This window comes from Stenella coeruleoalba, assembly GCF_951394435.1.
Source record: "Stenella coeruleoalba genome assembly, chromosome: 19".
Taxonomy (NCBI): domain Eukaryota; kingdom Metazoa; phylum Chordata; class Mammalia; order Artiodactyla; family Delphinidae; genus Stenella; species Stenella coeruleoalba.
This window is the reverse complement of record NC_137165.1, coordinates 34,995,440-35,014,182: the sequence shown is the minus strand read 5'-3', so window position 1 is coordinate 35,014,182 and position 18,743 is coordinate 34,995,440. Positions and strand designations below refer to the sequence as shown.

Genomic DNA, 18,743 nt, shown 5'->3' with positions numbered 1-18,743 from the left:
CTCTATACCCTTTAAACAATAACTCATTTTCCTCTCCCTCAGCCCCCATCAGCCACCATTGTACTTTCGGTCTATGATTTTGACTACTGTAAGTACCTCATATAAGTGGAGTCATACAGTATTTGTCATTTTGTGACTGACTTATTTCATCCTCAAGGTTTATTCACTTTGTAGCATATTGCTTTTTAAGGTTGAATAATATTGTATGTATATATCATATATTGCTTATCCATTCATCCATCAGTGCACACTTGGAGTTTTTTCCAAGTTATAGCTACTCTGAATAATGCTGTTAAGAACATGGGTGTACAAATATCTCTTTCAGATCCTGCATTCAGTTCTTTTGGGTGTATACCCAGAAGTGGAATTGTTGGATCATACGACAATTCTATTTTGAATTTTTTGAGGAACCACCATTACTGTTTTCCACAGTAGCTGTACCAGTTTACATTCCCACCAACAGTACCTGAAGAGTTCTGATTTCTCCACATCCTTACCAACACTTGTTTTCTGTTGTTGTTTTTTTTTGCGATACGCGGGCCTCTCACTGTTGTGGCCTCTCCTGTTGCGGAGCACAGGCTCCGGACGCTCAGGCTCAGCGGCCATGGCTCACGGGCCCAGCCGCTCCACGGCATGTGGGATCTTCCCAGACCTGGGCACGAACCCGTGTCCCCGTGCATCGGCAGGCGGACTCTCAACCACTGCGCCACCAGGGAAGCCCAGTTTTCTGTGTTTTTGATAGTAGTCGTCCTAATTACTGTGGAGTGGCTTCTCATTTTAGTTCTGATTTGTATTTCCCTAATGGTGAGTAATTTGAGGATATTGATGTTGTGCTTATTGGCCATTCGTATGTTTCTTTGGAGAGAAGTCTCTTCAAGTCCTTCACCCATTTTTGAATTGATTTATGTTTTTTAAAAAATATTTATTTATTTATTTGTTTATTTATTTTTGGCTGTGTTGGGTCTTAGTTGCGGCACATGAGATCCTTTTTTTTTTTGGTCACGTCATGTGGGCTGTTCACTGTGGTGCACAAGCTTCTCTCTAGTTGTGGCGCACACGGGCTTAGTAGTTATGGAGCACGGGCTTAGTTTCCTTGGGCATGTGGGATCTTAGTTCCCTGACCAGGGATCAAGCACGTGTCCCTTGCATTGGAAGGTGGAGTCTTAACCACTGGACCACCAGGGAAGTCCCTGAACTGGGTTGTTTTTTGTTGTTGAGTTTTAGGAGTTCTCTATATATTCTGGATATTAATCCCTTATCAGATATATGATTTGCAAATATATTCTCCCATTCTTTGGATTGCCTTTTTACCCTGTTAATAGAGCCTTTTTTTTTTTTTTTTTTAGCGGTATGCGGGCCTCTCACTGTTGTGGCCTCTCCCGTTGTGGAGCACAGGCTCCGGACACGCAGGCTCAGAGGCCATGGCTCACGGGCCCAACCGCTCCACGGCATGTGGGATCTTCCCAGACCGGGGCACGAACCCATGTCCCCTGCATCGGCAGGCGGACTCTCAACCACTGCGCCACCAGGGAAGCCCTGATAGAATCTTTTAATGTGCAAACTTTTTTTAATTTTTAAGAAGTCCAATTTGTCTATTGTTTTTCCTTTGTTACCTGTGCTTTTGATGGCATAGCCAAGAAATTTTTGCCAAATCCAATGTTGTGAAGCTTTTGTTCTATGTTTTCTTCTAAGCGTTTTATTGTTTTAGGTCTTACGTTAGGTCTTTGATCCATTTGAGTTAAATTTTTGTATATGGTCTTAGGTAGGTATCCAACTTCATTTGTTTGCATGTGGAGATCCAGTTTTCCCAGCACCATTTGTTGAAAAAAAGGTGTCCTTTACCCATTAAATGGTCTTGACACCCTTGTCAAATATCATTTGACCAAAAATGCAAGGGTTTATTTCTGGGATCTCTACTGTATCCCACTGGTCTTTACGTCTGTCTTTATGCCAATACCGTATGGTTTTGATTATGGTAGCTTTGTAGCAGGTCTTGAAATCAGAAGCGTGAGTCCTCCATTTTGTTCTTTTTCAAGATGTTTTTTGGCTATTCAGGATCCCTTGAGATTCCATATGAATTTTAGGATAGGTTTTTCCTATTTTTGCAAAAAATGTCCTTGAGATTTTGATAGGGATTGCATTGAATTTGTAGGTATTAAACCTTTTATTTTTCTTTTGTATTTTTGTGGGTTTTTTTTTTTGGTGTTTAGTTGTGTTTTTATAGTGAGATGTTTAAATTTCTTTCTCATTTCCTTTTGTATATTTTCTGTAGCTATTAGTGGTTACCATGGGTATTATGTTTACAAATGCTAAAGTTATAACACCATAATTTGAATTTATACTAGCTTAACTTCAATAACATACCAAAACTCTGCTCCTTTACAGGTCTGTCCTTACCTCTTTTGGTCGCTGATGTCACAAAATTACACCTTAATACATTGTGTGCCCCAAAGCATACACTAATAATTATTTTAAATGCATTAGTCTCTTAAATTATGTGAAAACAAGATTTGGAGTTACAAACCAACGTAACAATAATACTAGTTTTTAGATTAACGATTGTTGCTTTTCTTTAAATGTATTAGTCTCTTAGATCTTGTAGAAAACAAAACATAAGTTATAAATCATTATTACAATAATGCTAGTTTTTGTAATTACCCATATATTTACCATTATTGAAATCTTTACTTCCCTATGTGGGTTCGAGTTACTGTCTGTGTCCTTTCATTTCACCTTGAAAGGACTCCCTTAAGCATTACTTGCAGGGGAAGTCTAGTGGTAAGGTACTCTCAGCTTTTGTTTATCTGGGAATGTGTTAATTTCTCCCTCTCTTTTGAAGGACAGCTTTGCTGGATATAGGATTCTTGGTTGATAGCTTTTTATTTGAGCTCTTTGACTATATTGGCCCACAGCCTTCTGGCCTCCAAAGTTTCTGATGAGAAATCTGCGTATAATCTTACTGAGGTTTTCTTGTATGTGATGAGTCATTTTTCTCTTGCTGCTTTCAAGATTCTCTCCTTGTCTTTTGACATTTAAAAGTTTGATTATAAAGTATGTCTATGTTGCTCACTTTGAGTTTGTCTCACTTGGTGTTTGTTGAGCTTCTTTTATGTTTATATTCATGTATTTCATCAAATTTGGGAAGTTTTCAGCCATTATTTCTTCAAATATTTTCTGTTATTTTCTCACTTCTCCTTCTGAGAGCTCACAATACATATTTTGGTTTCTTGATGGTGTCCCACAGCTCCCTTAGTCTCTGTTCACTTTTCTTCAATCTGTTTTCTTTCTGTTCTCAGACTTGATAATTTACATGTTCTGTCTTAAAGTTTGCAGATTCTTTCTTCTGCTTGCTCAAGTTTGCCTTTAAGTCCCCTAGTGAATTTTTCATTTCAGTTATTGTACTTTTCAGCTGCAGAATTTCTTTTTGGTTTCTTTTTAGGTTTTCTAGTTCTTTATTCATATTTCCATTTTATTTAGACATTGTTTTCTTGACTTTCTCCCCATCTTCCTTTAGTTCTCTGAGTAACTTTTAAACAGTTGTTTTAACATTTTTGTCTAGAATATCTGCTTTCTGGTATTTTTTAGGAACAGTTTCTGTTGGTTTAAGTTTTTTGTTTTTTGTTTTTGAAATGGCCATATTTTCCTCTTGCTTTGTATGCCTTGTGATCTTTTGTTGAAAACTGGACATTTGATTCTAATAATGTGGTAACTCTGGAAATCAGATTCTCTTTCTTCCCAGAATTTGATGCTTTCTTATCATGATTTTTGTTTTTTTGACTGTTGTAGGCTGTCTCTGTGTTGAAGGTCAACCTGAGGTATAAACTTTAGGTCTCTTCAAGTCTTTTCCTGAGTCTTCCTCTGGGCATGTTAAGTCACTTTCTAATTTTTCCCTGTATATGCAGTAGTTTTTGAATGTACTAGTGTTTAGTGTCTGGCTCCCAAACGGGGGAAAAAGGAAAATGAAGGGGACATAAAAAGGCACTGGTTCTTTAAGTCCCCTAGAAGTCACTTCAGCTAGAGGAGGAGGGACTTGCAACAGTGAGAGGAGGTGTAACAATTGTGGCTGTCTACCTCTTTGTCTCCACCTATGTGATCAGAAACAGCAATCAGTGATCAGAGCACAGATCCCCAGTGTTTGGAAGACAGGGTTATTTTCTCCCACTTGGCTCCCGCAACCTGCATGTGTGTTGCTCCAGAAACATGTACACAGTTGGGTGATAACTGCCATGTAACTGAGGGTGGTGGATGGATAGCTGCTGCTATACTAAGAAATGCAATTGACCATAATTAACCACAATTAACCTCCAAAATCTGCCCCTGGAAGTTGCAAGCTTTCAGTAGATTCCAGTATTCCAAAATAGTTACATCAGACAGATTCTGCCGGTGCAAGTGTTGTCTAGGTAGGGAAGACAGAGTCCTAGTACTTCCTACTATACCATCTTCCCAGAGTCTTCTTCTGTAAGGTGATTTTTTTAAGACCACAGGAATATCCTGTTTTTGAATAATCTCTTACCCAGTGGTTTTAACATACATTTATGATTCTTGGCTGTATCAATTATGGCACTGCCGTTTGTAAAATGAAATATGTTTCTAATTGCTTCATTCTAGGAGGTAATTATTTTGAGATTTTTCTGTCTAAAACTATCTTTATCCTCACAGTTGTTGAAACATTGCTTGGATCTAGAATTTTAGGTTTGAAATAATTTTCCTTCAGAATTTTGAAGGCATTGTTTCACTACCTTTAGGCTTCCACTGTTTTTGTTGGTAAGTCTGAAGGGCATTCTGATTCTTGCTCCTTTGTACGTGGCCTTTCTTTCCTCTCTGAAGGCTTATAGGATCTTCTCTTTGTCTTCACTTTTTTAAATTTCAGTGATGTCCCTTGGTGTCTGTTTTTGTTTGTTGTAGTATGCCTTTGATGGACCTTCTTAATCTGGCAATTATGCATTTCAGTTTTAGGAACTTTATTGAATTATTACATCAGTTAAAGGCTTTCCACTATTTTGTTCTGTTCCTGCTTTTGGGAACGCCTCTTCTTCATATGTTGGACCTTCTGAATAAGTTCTCTAATACTCTCATCTTTTCTCTCTTATTATTCATCCTTTTCTCTTTTTTTTTTCCCCCTGTTTTTCTTGATGAGTCTGGCTAAAGGTTTATCAATTTTGTTTATCTTCTCAAAGAACCAGCTTTTAGTTTTATTGATCTTTGCTATTGTTTTCTTTGTTTCTATTTCATTTATTTCTACTCTGATCTTTATTATTTCTTTCCTTCTACTAACTTCGGGTTTTGTTTGTTCTTTCTCTAGTTCTTTAGGTGTAAGTTTAGATCATTTATTTGAGATTTTTCTTGTTTCTTGAGGTAGGATTGTATTGCTATAAACTTCCCTCTTAGAACTGCTTTTGCTGCATCCCATAGGTTTTGGAGTGTCGTGTTTTCATTGTAATTTGTCTCTAGGTATTTTTTGATTTCCTCTTTGATTTCTTCAGTGATCTCTTGGTTATTAAGTAATGTATTGTTTAGCCTCCATGTGTTTGTGGTTTTTACGTTTTTTTCCCTGTAACTGATTTCCAATCTCATAGCATTGTGATCGGAAAAAATGCTTGATATAGTTTCAGTTTTCTTAAATTTACCGAGGCTTGATTTGTGACCCAAGATGAGATCTATCTGGAGAACGTTCCATGTGCACTTGAGAAGAAAGTGTAATTTGCTGTTTTTGGATGGAATGTCCTATAAATATCAATTAAATCTATCTGGTCTATTGTGTCATTTAAAGCTTGTGTTTCCTTATTAATTTTCTGTCTGGATGATCTGTCCTTCGGTGTAAGTGAGATGTTAAAGTCCCCCACTATTTTTGTGTTACTGTCGATTTCCTCTTTTATAGTTGTTACCATTTGTCTTATGTATTGAGGTGCTCCTATGTTGGGTGCATATATATTTATAATTGTTATATCTTCTTCTTGGATTGATCCCTTGATCATTATATAGTGTCCTTCCTTGTGTCTTGTAGCATTCTTTATTTTAAAATCTATTTTAGCTGATATGAGTATTGCTACTCCAGCTTTCTTTTGATTTCCATTTTCATGGAATATCTTTTTCCATCCCCAGACTTTCAGCCTGTATGTGTCTCTAGGTCTGAAGTGGGTCTCTTGTAGACAGCATATATGTGGGTCTTGTTTTTGTATCCATTCAGCAAGCCTGTGTCTTTTGGTTGGAGCATTTAATCCATTCACATTTAAGGTAATTATTGATACATATGTTCCTATGACCATTTTCTTGTTTTGGGTTTGTTTTTGTAGGTCCTTTTCTTCTCTTGCGTTTCCCACTTAGAGAAGTTCCTTTAGCATTTGTTGTAGAGCTGGTTTGGTGGTGCTGAATTCTCTTAGCTTTTGCTTGTCTATAAAGGTTTTGATTTCTCCATCAAATCTGAATGAGATCCTTGCTGGGTAGAGTAATCTTGGTTGTACAGATTTTTTTTTTTTTTTTTTTTGCAGTACGCGGGCCTCTCACTGTTGTGGCCTCTCCTGTTGCGGAGCACAGGCTCTGGACGCGCAGGCTCAGTGGCCATGGCTCACGGGCCCAGCCGCTCCGCGGCATGCGGGATCTTCCCAGACTGGGGCACGAACCCGTGTCCCCGTGCATTGGCAGGCGGACTCTCAACCACTGCGCCACCAGGGAAGCCCGGTTGTACAGAGTTTTTTGCTTGTTTTTCTGGGGTTTTATCTTGTTCCTTCATCTGGTACTTCCTTCATCTTGTTCTTCCCTTTCATCACTTTAAATATATCTTGCCACTGCCTTCTGGCTTGTAGAGTTTCTGCTGAGAAATCAGCTGTTAACCGTATGGGAGTTCCCTTGTATGTTATTTGTCCTTTTTCCCGTGTTGCTTTTAATAATTTTTCTTTGTCTTTAATTTTTGTCAGTTTGATTACTATGTGTCTTGGCATGTTTCTCCTTCGGTTTATCCTGCCTGGGACTCTCTGCGCTTCCTGGACTTGGGTGACTGTTTCCTTTCCCATGTTAAGGAAGTTTTCGACTATAATCTCTTCAGATATTTTCTCGGGTCCTTTCTCTCTCTCTTCTCCTTCTGGGACCCCTATAATGTGAATGTTCTTGCATTTAATGTTGTCCCAGAGGTCTCTTAGGCTGTCTTCATTTCTTTTCATTTTTTTTTTCTTTTTTCTGTTCTGTGGCAGTGAATTCCACCATTCTGTCTTCCAGGTCACTTATCCATTCTTCTGCCTCAGTTATGCTGCTATTGATTCCTTCTAGTGTATTTTTCACTTCAATTATTGTATTGTTTATCTCTTTGTTTGTTTTTTAATTCTTCTAGGTGTTTGTTCTTTAAATCTTCTAGGTCTTTGTTAAACATTTCTTGCGCCTTCTTGCTCTTTGCCTCCATTCTTTTTCCGAGGTCCTGTATCATCTTCACTACCATTATTCTGAATTCTTTTTCTGGAAGGTTGCCTATCTCCACTTCATTTAGTTGTTTTTCTGGGGTTTTATCTTGTTCCTTCATCTGGTACATAGCCCTCTGCCTTTTCATTTTGTCTGTCTTTCCGTGAATGTGGTTTTTGTTCCACAGGCTACAGGATTGTAGTTCTTCTTGCTTCTGCTGGTGGATGAGGCTGTGTCCATCCTTTTGTCTTTTTATTCTGATTTATGAAAGATTTTTCTTAACTTTATCTTCTAACTCTGTTTTGAGTATTTTCATTGCTGTGATTGTATTTTTAACTTTTGAGAACTCTTTCTTTTCTTTAAATGTTTCTTTTAAAAATATCCCATTGTGTTTCATGTAAGTAATATCTTCTCTTAGTTCTCTCAGGATAATGATAGTCTTTTAAAATTAAAATTTTTAAATTTTTTTGAATTTTGAAGTGACTTTAGACTTACAGGAAAGCTGTAAAGAGAGTACATAAGTTTCCTGCACACCCTTCACCAGCCTTCCCTTAATGTTAATATCTTATATAGTTGCAGTACTTTTGTCAATACCAAGAAGTTAACATTGGTTCAGTACTATTAATTAAACTATAGACTTTGCTCAGGTTTCCCCAGTTTTTTTAAAAACTTATGTGTTTTTTTAATTGTTGTTGTTCCAGGATCTAATCCAAGAAACGGCATTGCATTTAGTGGTGATGTCTCCTTAGTCTCCCCTGATCTGTGATAGTTTCTTAGTCTTTTTTTTTTAATGACCTTGACAGTTTTGAAGAGGACTGTTCAAGTATTTTGTAGAATGTCCTTTAATTCAAATTTGTCTGATGTTTTCTCATGATTATACTAGGGTTATGTGTTTGGGGGGAAAATACCACAGAAGTCAGGTTGCCCTCCTCCCCTCCCCTCCCCTCCCCCTAATTTAAAATTTTTTTTTTTTTGCATAATCTCTTCAAGTTGCATTTTTTTTTTTTTTTTTTTTTGTGGTACCCGGGCCTCTCACTGTTGTGGCCTCTCCCGCTGCGGAGCACAGGCTCCGGACGCGCAGGCTCAGTGGCCATGGCTCACGGGCCCAGCCGCTCCGCGGCATGTGGGATCTTCCCGGACCGGGGCACGAACCCATGTCCCCTGCATCGGCAGGCGGACTCTCAACCACTGCGCCACCAGGGAAGCCCAAGTTGCGTTTTTTTCTACAGGTAGTCATTACTTTTTAAAAATTCTTTCATGTTGGAGGTTTTTCTTAGACATCTAGTAATCCTTAATTGACTGCTACAATTTAGAGAGGATTGAAAAGCTGATTCAAGATTATGAAAATATAAATGAGGCTTGTTGACTGTTAATTTCACTGTGGGTGATCTGATTGGGCATCTTAATTTGGGATCTCTAATGTTCTACTTGAGGCTTTTTTTCGTTGGTCTGGTTAGATTCTGCAAAGAAGGATCCTTCAGTTTTCCTCCTGGAGGGTGAAAATTAGGGAAAGAAGGCTGGGAGGTCTTACTCAACATGTTTACTTAATCTCTCCATTTTCAATATGGTGCCTTCCCCTTTACTGTTGCTGGCATCCCTCAGCCTAGAAACCCTCCATTTAACCCTCTCTAGAGTATAAATCTTCAGTCTCTTACCAAGATGGTAGAGCAGCAGGCACCTGGCTTTACAGCTGGGAAGAAAATCTAAGGATCTGAAGCTTCTGAAATGGAATTTCAGCCAGTCCTCTTTATAGTTCCATCTTTCACTTCCACTTCCTGGACATTTTGGAGATTCCATGATGTAAATTTTATTTATTCTAAGTTTACCACAGATGGCTCATGATTTAGTTTTCTTCGGTTTGTGTAGTCATTTATCACTCTTCCATCTGCCTTCTAAGAAAATTATCTTGCTATTGTCTCCCCTGACTTTTTTGGGGGGAGGTGGGAAGGAGTGTCTTTTTATGGCTTATGGCTTTTAAAAAATTCCTTGATTGTTGTTTTAGTGGGATTTCAGGCAGGAGCAAAAGTGGATATGTGTTCAACCTACCATCCTTATCCAAAAGTTTGGCAAGACTTCATTAAAGATTTCTTGAAAGGTGAGAAGTTTGTACCAGCTTCCTCCTTGATAAATATTCTATATCGCTGGACTGAGAAATGAGGAATAGGACAGATAAGTACACCATGTTATTTTCTCTGACTATTATACCCTAAAGAAATACGTTGCTGTTTTTTTTTTTTTCTTTTTGCCACCCCGTGTAGTTCCCTGAGCAGGGATTGAAGAATGAATCCAGGCCCTGGCAGCGGAAGCGTGGAGTTCTAACCACTGGACAACTGGGGAAGTCCCTCTACCATCTAGGTCTTTTAAAAAAAATATTTATTTATTTATTTATTTTGGCTGTGCTGGGCCTTAGTTGTGGCAGGCAGGATCTTCATTGTGGCATGTGGGATATTTAGTTGCAGCATGCGGGATCATTTAGTTGCAGCATGTGGACTTCTTAGCTGTGGCATGCAGGCTTCTTAGTTGTGGCATGCATGCAGGGTCTAGTTCCCTGACCAGGGATAGAACCCAGGCCCCCTGCATTGGGAGTGCAGAATCTTACCCACTGCACCACTAGCGAAGTCCCCATCTAGGTCTTTATTCAGTGATTTCTTCTACATGGAATGCTCCTTCCTCTCCCTCCTTGCTTTTCTCCCTAGTTCTTCATTGCTAATGCCTTCCCACTCCAAGCAGTCTTCTTTGATCTTTGTCTTCACCATTACCACCTCCAGGTTTGGATAATGTACCCTTCTTTTATGTTTCTACACGTAGAAATTATTATAGTACTGTAATTGTTTATTTAAGTGTCCACAGCCACTTAGCCAGGGACCAAATCTTATTTATCTTTGAATATACATTGTTTATCTCACAAGTTGGAACACAAGTCCTTGTCATTTTAAAATTCAAAACTTGCAGGAAAGTAAAATATGGCTTAAGAAAAAGTGTATAGTTCTCTTATGGATACTGAATTAATACCAAAATCCATTTAAGAGTTCATCAATAAAATGACAAAAATGAAGAGGAAAAGTCAGTGATTCTTTCTGAATAAATTTCAATGAAGTTACTATGGCTTAAAGAGCAAGGATATGTTGTGTTAGGTTGGATACTTTTATCAGTGGCTATGAAGACTAATTGCTGCCTCTTTAATTAGAATTGCTTGGAAAATACCATGTCATTTGAATTCAAGGAGAACATGTTTACTAAGTTTGGTAAAATCTGTTCTATTTTATTTAGAGAAATATCTAAATAAATAAGTGCATTATCTATAATTAGCTTTAACTCATTTTTCAGGAACATGGAAAGCCTTCTGCAGATATTTTCAAGAGTCCCCAAATAAAAGTTCAAGAACATATATAGTTGATCTTTAAATAACAGGGGTTTGAACTGCATGGGTCCACTTAAACGTGGATATTTTTTTCAGTAGTAAATACTGCAATTACTGTAGAACCAAAGGTTGGTCACATCTGTGGATGCTGAATCTTGGATTTGAAGGAACTGCATATACGGAGGGCCCACTCTAAGTTATACACGGCTTTTTGACTGTGTGGAAGGTCAGCACCCCTAACCACTGCTGTTGTTCAAGGGTCAATTATATGTATTTTTAAATAAAAGAAAATTTGACATTGGCGACATTTGCTATAATGAAGGAAATGTTTATTTGACTAAGCAGAATATCCTACAACTGGGTCTGTGGAAAGGCCTTCTTTTGGAGGGGATAAGACAGCAGCTATATGAGCCTTCCCCAGGGGTCAATTCCATTATTTGTCCACTTAGAGGAAAAGTCTTAGCCTAATTCATGGCAAGGCTTTAGGGATACCAAACTTGTATGCAAGCAAAATGTTTGTGAGGGTACATTTTTGTCAGGACAGGGTCCATAGCTTTTATTAGATTTCTAGTAGTGTCTTGACTTAAGAAAATTTAAGAGCCATTGGTTTAGGTACTTAACTCACTGTGCTTGTTTGAGGGCATAAAGTAGGGGGGGGGGCAGAAGAGTGAGGATTAATTGTGGCTTTAAGACTTAACTTTTTGGGACTTCCCTGGCAGTCCAGTGGTTAAGACTCCGAGCTCCCAATGCAGGGGGACATGGGTTCCATCTCTGGTTGGGGAACTAAGATCCTGCATGCTGCATGGAACAACCAAAAAAAAACCCAAATACACACACACACACACACACACAACACACACAAAAGACAACTTTTTGGTATGTGTATAACTGATTCACTTTGCTGTACACCTGAAACTAGCACAACATTGTAAATCAACTATACTCCAATAAAAATTTTTAAAAATTACTTAACTTTTTGGACACAATAAGATGACATTAATGTCATGACATATATATATAACTGATACAAAATTTTACAAAGCAGTATTTATCCTTATGAAGTATGGTGAACTCTTAACATTTTCTATTCTATTGAATATTTAATTTTTAAAATGTTGGTTGTAACCCATTAACTTAATTTCTTAGTATTCTGATTATTGGTAACCCGTAGTTTGAAAAACACTGGTTTAGTGCTTGTAAAACCCTTTCCTGTACTCTCAGACCTCACAGCAGTCCCATGAGGTACATATGACCTCTTTTTATTTTTACAGATGAGGTGACTCAGAGATGGTAAGTGACTCGTTCAAGTTTGCACTGCCAGTAACGTGTCAGAGTCAGAGTGTGATCTTGGTCCTAGGTTTTGACTCCAGCTCCCCTGACACCTTTTGTTACATCCCATCCAAACTACATACTTTTCCCTTCCTCTTCTCACTCCCTTCTCTACCACAATTGTAGGGAATAGTATTAGCTCAGACTACACAATTGGTTACATCCTAATTTGCCAGTTGGCATGCCTGCACTGTCCCCAGTCTTGTTGCTTGTCATTTGGGGTCTCCTCTCTAAGAAGTTCTGGATTTCCCTATCAGTGTAAAGAAGTTCTTTCCTTCTTTTTTCTTCTCCACCCTAGACCAGTGGTTTTCAAGCCTGGATGTAAAGAGGTTCAATCAGTTGTGGAACTTAATATTCAAATATCTGGGTCTCCAGCAGGGATTCTTTTTTTTTTTTTTTTGGCTGCATTGGTTCTTCGTTGCTGTGTGTGGGCTTTCTGTAGTTGCAGTGAGCGGGAACTACTCTTCAATGCGGTGTGCGGGCTTCTCATTGGGGTGGCTTCTCTTGTTGTGGAGCACAGGCTCCAGGCGTGTGGGCTCAGTAGTTGTGACTCATGAGCTCTAGAGCGCAAGACTCAGTAGTTGTGGTGCACGGGCTGAGTTGCTCCGCAGCATGTGGGAGCTTCCCGGACCAGGGCTCAAACTCGTGTTCCCTGCATTGGCAGGCAGATTCTTAACCACTGCGCCACCAGGGAAGCCCCCAAACAGGGATTCTGATTCAGAAGATCTGGAATGGAGTTTAGACATTTTTTTAAAATAATTTTTTTAATTGAAGCATAGTTGGTGTACAGTATTGTATGTTACAGGTGTACAACATAGTGATTTACAATTTTTAAAGGTTATACTCCATTTATAGTTACTATAAAATATTGGCTAGGGACTTCCTTGGTGGCGCAGTGGTTAAGAATCCGCCTGCCAATGTAGGGAACACGGGTTTGAGCCCTGGTCCGGGAAGATCCCACATGCCGCGGAGCAACTAAGCTCGTGGGCGACAACTACTGAGCCTGCGTTCTAGAGCCCGTGAGCCACAACTACTGCAGCCCGCGTGCCTAGAGCCTGTGCTCCGCAACAAAGAGAAGCCACTGCAATGAGAAGCCTGCACACCGCAACAAAGAGTAGACCCCGCTCGCCACAACTAGAGAAAGCCCGCGCACAGCAACAAAGACCCAACGCAGCCAAAAAATAAAGTAAAAAGTATATATATTGGCTATATTTCCTGTGTTGTGCAATATATCCTTGTAGCTTATTTTATACATAACAGTTTGTACCTCTTAATCCCCTACCCCATTATTGCCCTTCCCCCTTCCCTCTCCCCACTGGTAAGCAGTAGTTTCTTCTTGCTATCTGTGAGTCTGCTTCTTTTTTGTTATATTCACTAGTTTGTTGTATTTTTCAGATTCCGCATATAAGTGATATCATACAGTATTTGTCTTTCTCTGTCTGACTTATTTCACTAAGCATAATACCTTCCAAATCCATCCATGTTGTTGCAGATGGTGAAATTTCATTCTGTTTTTAATGGCTGAATAGTATTCCATTGTATGTATACACCACATCTTCTTTATCCATTCATGTGTTTTTAAAAAGCTCCACAGGTAATTGTTATACGTAGTCAAAGTAGAGAAACTCTACCCCAAATACATTATAATTGTTGGGCATAGAAGGAAAACCAGGATTTGGGAAGTAGCTAGAGATTCGTTGGTTCCTTAGAGTTTAGGGACTTAATAATGAGAGACCTGTCCTCTCCTTGGCTCCCAACCTTTGTGGGTGGGTATAAACATTTGGAAACATAATTAGAGCCTGACTGAGTTGTTGAGAATCTTGTGGTTCTCTTCTCCCCACTGCCTACTTTTTGATGAAATATTGGAAATCATAGGGTCGGAATGTGTCCATCAAAGTATACAATTGGAAAAGGCACCTTGTGAAATGGTAAGCTTGGATTATTGTTTAATACTTTTCATGAATAGTAAAGTCTTTGAATGTGTAACGCTTTTGATTTACAGATTTAAACCAATAGTTAAGCAACTGAACTTTATACTTCAAGTTAAATAGTATATTTGACATAGAAATGATACTTTGACTAGTTTTGTACTGTGATGAGCAAAACGGGAATTGATAAAATTTGGGTTTCTTAAAAAAAGACATTTCAAATCTCTCTCTTTCTCTCTTTAGTTCTTTTTGGAGGTGGATATCTGCTCAGACAATAAGAATTTTAAGAGGTCAGTTACAAATAATGCTTCTTCATGTTTACAGTGTGATAAAAATTTTATGTTCACGTGCTAAAATATAAAACTGTAGGCTTTTATGTTAAAAGTTGCCTTCCGCAAAAAAATATAGGCAGACTGGAGGTGGGAGGTGGGTTACCTGAAGTGGTTGAGACTGACAGTGGTAGTAATCCACCACCTTTTCTCTTCAGTTCAGGCCTGGAATCAGTGGAAATGGGACGGGCTGTGGAGTAGCTTCTAGAGTGTCTGGACAGCTTCTCAGTGATTTTCCATACACGACCTCTCTTTTCTGTGGTTTGTAGGCTTGTGCCTGGGAATACCACTCAGTGGAGCTGCCGGTTGGTGGACAGGCTCTTTAGCTGTTGACACTTTGCTGCTTTCAGTCTCTGGAACCTATAGGTTCCTTCATGTTCTTCTTGGCTAGGAAAGAAAAATTTGAAGTTGACCTTATGGAACCTTTCATTTATTCGTTAATCCTTTTTCTTTTCCCATGGAAGAAAGGAGAATTGCTCCTTTCTCAGTGAGTTCTATTTTTTAGTGTAGTTATCTAATTTTGCTTAGACTATAGACTAGAATCTGTCCCTGAGTGCCTTATTTCTCTTGTGAAGAAGGCAGCTATTATTTTCTGTTAGTTGAGATGAAATTTGGAAAAAATTTTTTTAATCTATTATTTTTAAGCTTGATTATTCACTGCTCTAAAATGAGAAAGAAGTAGCCTTTTCACTGCTGTACTTTTTGGTGTTCTTCAGAGTGGTAAATCTGTTAGAACTTTTCCCTCCCTACCTCCTTCTTTTCTTTTTTTCCTTCCGTCCTTTTTTTCTCTTTTTAATGATTTGGTTTTTTTGAAAGTTCTGGAAATGAGCCTCTTTATAAAATTTGGAGACATTAAAAAAATTTTTTTTAAAGAAACCTAATATTCCAAGGGAGAAATGTATAGTGAATTTATTTCTTTTATTTAATTTATTTTTTTGGCCACACCGTGCGGCATGTGGAATCTTAGTTGCCCCACCAGAGATCAAACCGGGCCCCCCCGACCCTGCAGTGGAAGCGTGGAGTCTTAACCACTGGACCGCCAGGAAAGTCCCCTGTATGATGAATTTAGACGTCAATTTTTTCCTTTCACATGATACTTTTATATTTGATTCCGGTTTTAAAAATGAAAGTTAGCCTAAGGAATCTCCAATTGGCTTTTAGGAAATGTCTATGGGTATTTTTAGCATTCCTGGCAATTTGTTATTACTGTTTTACTCTTCTAGCACAGTGGTTCTCAAATTTCAGGACTTGTTAAAATATAGATTACTGTGCCCCAACCTGTAGGTTCCAGTACAGTTCGCTAGTCTGTGGTAGAGCCCAGGTCATGCGGTTGCTGTGGCTGCTGCTGTGGTCGGGCAACCATACTTTGCGAACCACCGCTCTAGGGTTTACAGATTCTGTTGTGTTTTTGTAAACGCATAAGCTCTGATTCATAAATTACACCGAAATTATGGTGCATGTGTCGTTTATAACACATTTAGTGATGATTCTCAAATATTTTAAAATCTTGATGTTTTATTATCTAATGTCAAAGGACATTACTGTTTACTTTTATACATCAAAGTGGTTTACAGCATATACAATTATTAATAATAAGTTTATTATTTATTTATAACCGTCTCTGAAGGCACCTCAATATCAGGACTGGGAATCATTACTCTGAATTAAAATCGTTGGTCAGGCTACAAGCTGTTTAATACTAATTTGATGTGTAGTTTTGACTTTTAAATAGCATTTTTGAAACGACAGAATAAATATTGTTTCATTTAGTTTGGGTTTTTATTGTTGTTGTGAGCTTTGAACTATGTTTTGGTCTTTGTTAATTAGTTTGCTAGCGGTTGGCAACATCTAATCCTGACTAGTAAGGCCCTGTATCTAGAAAACTTGTACTTAATTGAGATAACACCTCCATAATTTTAATTATAAATTTAAAATTTGATAGTAGATTCACTTTCTCCCTATCAATGTCAGCAATCAGCATATTAGAGTCCAAAACAGACATTTTGGGGTGAATTTTTTTGTTTTAAGTTTTTAAAAAAATAATTAATTAATTAACCTGGTTATGCCAGGTCTTAGTTGCGGCCCATGGGCTCCTTAGTTTTGGTTTGCCAGCTCCTTAGTTGCAGCACATGTGCTCCTTAGGTGTGGCATGCAAACTCTTAGTTGTGGCATGTGTGTGGGATCTAGTTCCCTGACCAGGGATCGAACCCGTGCCCCCTGCATTGGGAGCACGGAGTCTTAACCACTGTGCCACCAGCAAAATCCCTGGGGTGAATTTTTAACAGATGTGATTTAAGAAAAAACTCATGGGGACAAGTAAAGATTTTTTTTAATTAAAAAATACTCATCTGGAGTTTGTTTTAAAGCAAGCTGTGTATGTGTGTAGTATGTGTATACACGCATTTAGTTTGCCTTATATATGTATGTACATATGTAAATGTACTTCATGTGTGTATATTTATATGTATATACACTTATGTAAAATTCATAGCCTCTCATAGTATAGTGTTTGGAACCAGATGATAGTTACGTAACACCAAGTTTCAAATGACCACCGCTCTCCCCAAACCCTTACCCTGCATTCTCCCCAGTGCTAACAACTGAAATCGCAGTATCACAACCAGCAACTTTCACCTACTACAGAGATTTCTCCACTGATCGTTATTATCTCTTGGACTTCACCAAATTGATAGATATTGGGAATGGCTTATAGTTTTTAGAGAGAACGTTCTTTGAGGAAAAGGGAACTGATTTTAATTTTTTAGGCATAGTTCCCATGATCTGGATTTTCTTTTCTTTTAGAAAGCAAAGGCCTTGAAAAAGAATAGCCAAGTAAACTAGTTCTCAAATTCTGCCTTGCTTCCAAGTGCCAGCTGTGGTGTACTAGGTCTAACCTGTGACTTTCCTCAGATACAGGTTATTATCCATAACCTGCTTTTCTCACTTACCCTTCATCTTCTCCATAGCTCTGAGAGATCATTTTGAAGGAATAATGGATGAACCTTCTTCCTTGGCCAAACCTGTGGAGCTCAACCAGCACTCCCGATTCATAATTGGTTCCGTGTCTGAAGATAACTCAGAGGATGAGATTAGCAACCTGGTGAAGCTGGACCTACTGGAGGAGAAGGAGGGCTCTCTGTCACCAGCCTCTGTCTGCTCAGATACGCTCTCTGACTTGGGGATCTCTAGCCTACAGGATGGCTTGGCCTTACACATGAGGTAAGTCAGAGAAGTTTAATGTTTTACTTATTTAATCTGTCCTGTTGGTTTCATTGATCTTGTTCTGAAAAGAGCAAGAATAATTTAAGCCAAGATTTTTTCACCTTTTTCTGTATCATTGGACTTCTTTTTTTTTTTTTTTTTTTTTGCGGTACGCGGTCCTCTCACTGTTGTGGCCTCTCCCGTTGCGGAGCACAGGCTCTGGACGCGCAAGCTCAGCAGCCATGGCCCATGGGCCCAGCCGCTCCGCGGCATGTGGGATCCTCCTGGACCGGGACACAAACCCGTGTCCCCTGCATCGGCAGGCGGACTCTCAACCACTGCGCCACCAGGGAAGCCCCCTTGGTTTTTTTTTGTTTTTTTTCATTGGATTTTTTGATAAGTGGGAAATGATGTATTTTGCCTGGAGTGCAGGTTTTGAAAGTGTCTTTTCCTAAATGTTCCTCTAAATTTTCTCCCGTTCCTCCTACATGCTAGGTCTTTTAGTGAGACCTAGCAAGTAAGAGTGAGGAATTTCAATCTCCGTACTACTTTGACTAACACTGTTATAACTGTCTGAAGATTGATAGGACTTTTGCAGGGGTGGGCAAATTTGTAGTAATCTTTCTTTGAACTGCTTTATCATGTCAGAAAGTTATATTCTAATTCTGGCAGGGCCAGACTTTATTGAGGAACAAGGGGTTGTTGTAGAGCTCTCCTTTTTCTCTAGAAACATGATTCTCTACATGTAATTGAGAATGTCAGTAAATAGTAACACTAGATTATTCTTATTTATTGATGTTTGATTGAACAACCAGTGTGTGAACTTTTGGTCATTTGCTTTGCATTTCTTGGATTGAAAAGTCTGAATTAGTGGTTCTTGGTTTTTACTGTACATCAGAATCGCTTGGAGGACCTTAAGAAATGAGCCCCATCCCCAGAAATTCTGATTCAGGTGATACTGGCCTGGCTTGGAGCTGGGGCATTTTTTTTAAAGCTATTTGAGTGAGTGTAATATACAGCCAGGGTTGAGATTATTGGTTAGCCTAGATAAACATGAATTAGGGTGACTATCGCTGCTGTGATTATCTTGGTGCTTCTATAATTAATGGATCATAAAATAATCCAGCTCCTTTTTATACACCCAAGATACAGATTCTGTAGTAAAATCCTGTACTGGGTCTGGCTGAATGCAACTGTCCTGCCTAT

At 38.7% G+C, this 18,743-nt stretch overlaps 1 protein-coding gene across 1 annotated transcript in view; it reads left to right on the top strand.

Annotated features, from left to right (window-relative positions):
• Positions 1 to 18,743, top strand: part of ACACA (acetyl-CoA carboxylase alpha) — a 272,579-nt gene that overhangs the window by 46,324 nt on the left and 207,512 nt on the right. Inside the window, 2 exon segments of the mRNA XM_079904143.1 lie at positions 14,251 to 14,297; positions 17,303 to 17,555. Coding sequence (XP_079760269.1) covers positions 14,251 to 14,297; positions 17,303 to 17,555 — 300 coding nt within the window.